The sequence below is a fragment of the Pygoscelis adeliae genome, unplaced genomic scaffold (assembly GCF_000699105.1).
Source record: "Pygoscelis adeliae isolate BGI_AS28 unplaced genomic scaffold, ASM69910v1 Scaffold294, whole genome shotgun sequence".
Classification (NCBI taxonomy): Eukaryota; Metazoa; Chordata; class Aves; order Sphenisciformes; family Spheniscidae; genus Pygoscelis; species Pygoscelis adeliae.
In genome coordinates this window covers 1,401,537-1,402,355 of record NW_008824722.1, presented here as the reverse complement: position 1 = coordinate 1,402,355, position 819 = coordinate 1,401,537, and the positions used below count along the sequence as shown (strand labels likewise).

The 819-nt window shown below is 68.6% G+C and overlaps 1 protein-coding gene across 1 annotated transcript in view; it reads left to right on the top strand.

Annotated features, from left to right (window-relative positions):
- SLIT1 (slit homolog 1 (Drosophila)) overlaps positions 1 to 683 on the top strand; it is a 15,994-nt gene extending 15,311 nt beyond the window's left edge. The window contains exons 26-27 of the mRNA XM_009323296.1: positions 44 to 183; positions 586 to 683. Coding sequence (XP_009321571.1) covers positions 44 to 183; positions 586 to 683 — 238 coding nt within the window. The remainder of the gene's footprint in view (positions 1 to 43; positions 184 to 585) is intronic.
- The last annotated feature ends 136 nt before the right edge of the window (positions 684 to 819 follow it).

The window sequence follows — 819 nt, the reverse complement described above, 5'->3', positions numbered from 1 at the left end:
GCCGTTCCCCACGCCCTGATGCTGCCCCATGCCCCGCTGGCAGGTGCCTGTGCCCAGTGGGCTTCGAGGGCCCGAGCTGCCGCGCCGCGAGCGACCCCTGCAAGGAGCACAGCTGCAAGAATGGGAGCTCCTGCGTGCCCGGTGCCACCAACTACACCTGCCTGTGCCCTGCCCATTACACAGGTACCCGGCATGAGGGCTGGCCATCCCCAAACCTCACGGGCCTGGCAGGGGGATGTGCCCAGTGCTTCTCCTTTCTCACCAGTCAGGGCTAATAGCTGCTCTGCCTGCTGTCCCAGTGCCTATCACTGTGGCCTCTGGGCTCCTCTGGGCCCAGCCCCCTTGAGTTTGGGTACACCCAGCTGAGCCCCCATACCCTGGGATGCCCTCGCTACCTGGCTGGGGCGAGAGCTGTCTCCGGCAGAGCAGAGCCCTGCACCCATGGCGGTGCGCGCTGCGGGCTCGGCAGCCCCCTGCCTTGAGCTGAGCCCCCTGCGGGCTCCCCCTGCCCTGTGGGGTCTGGGGCTGCCCCCCCGGTGCTGGAGCTGCTGAGCACCCCCTGGCAGCCCCTCTTCTGCCCTGCAGGGGACTTCTGTGAGCAGCCTCCGGATTTCTGCTCAGCTGAGCTCAGCCCGTGCCAGCATGGCTCCACCTGCGTCTCCACTAGCCAGGGGCCCAGGTGAGCCCCCCCCCCCCAAACCACTTTCTCCCGGCTCCCTGGCAGGGGAGATTTGCTTTTGGGGGGCTGCAGCTCGCGGGCTGGTGAGGGAGCACAGGGAGGGGGATGCCAGGAGCAGCAAGCGCCCACCAGCACAGGGG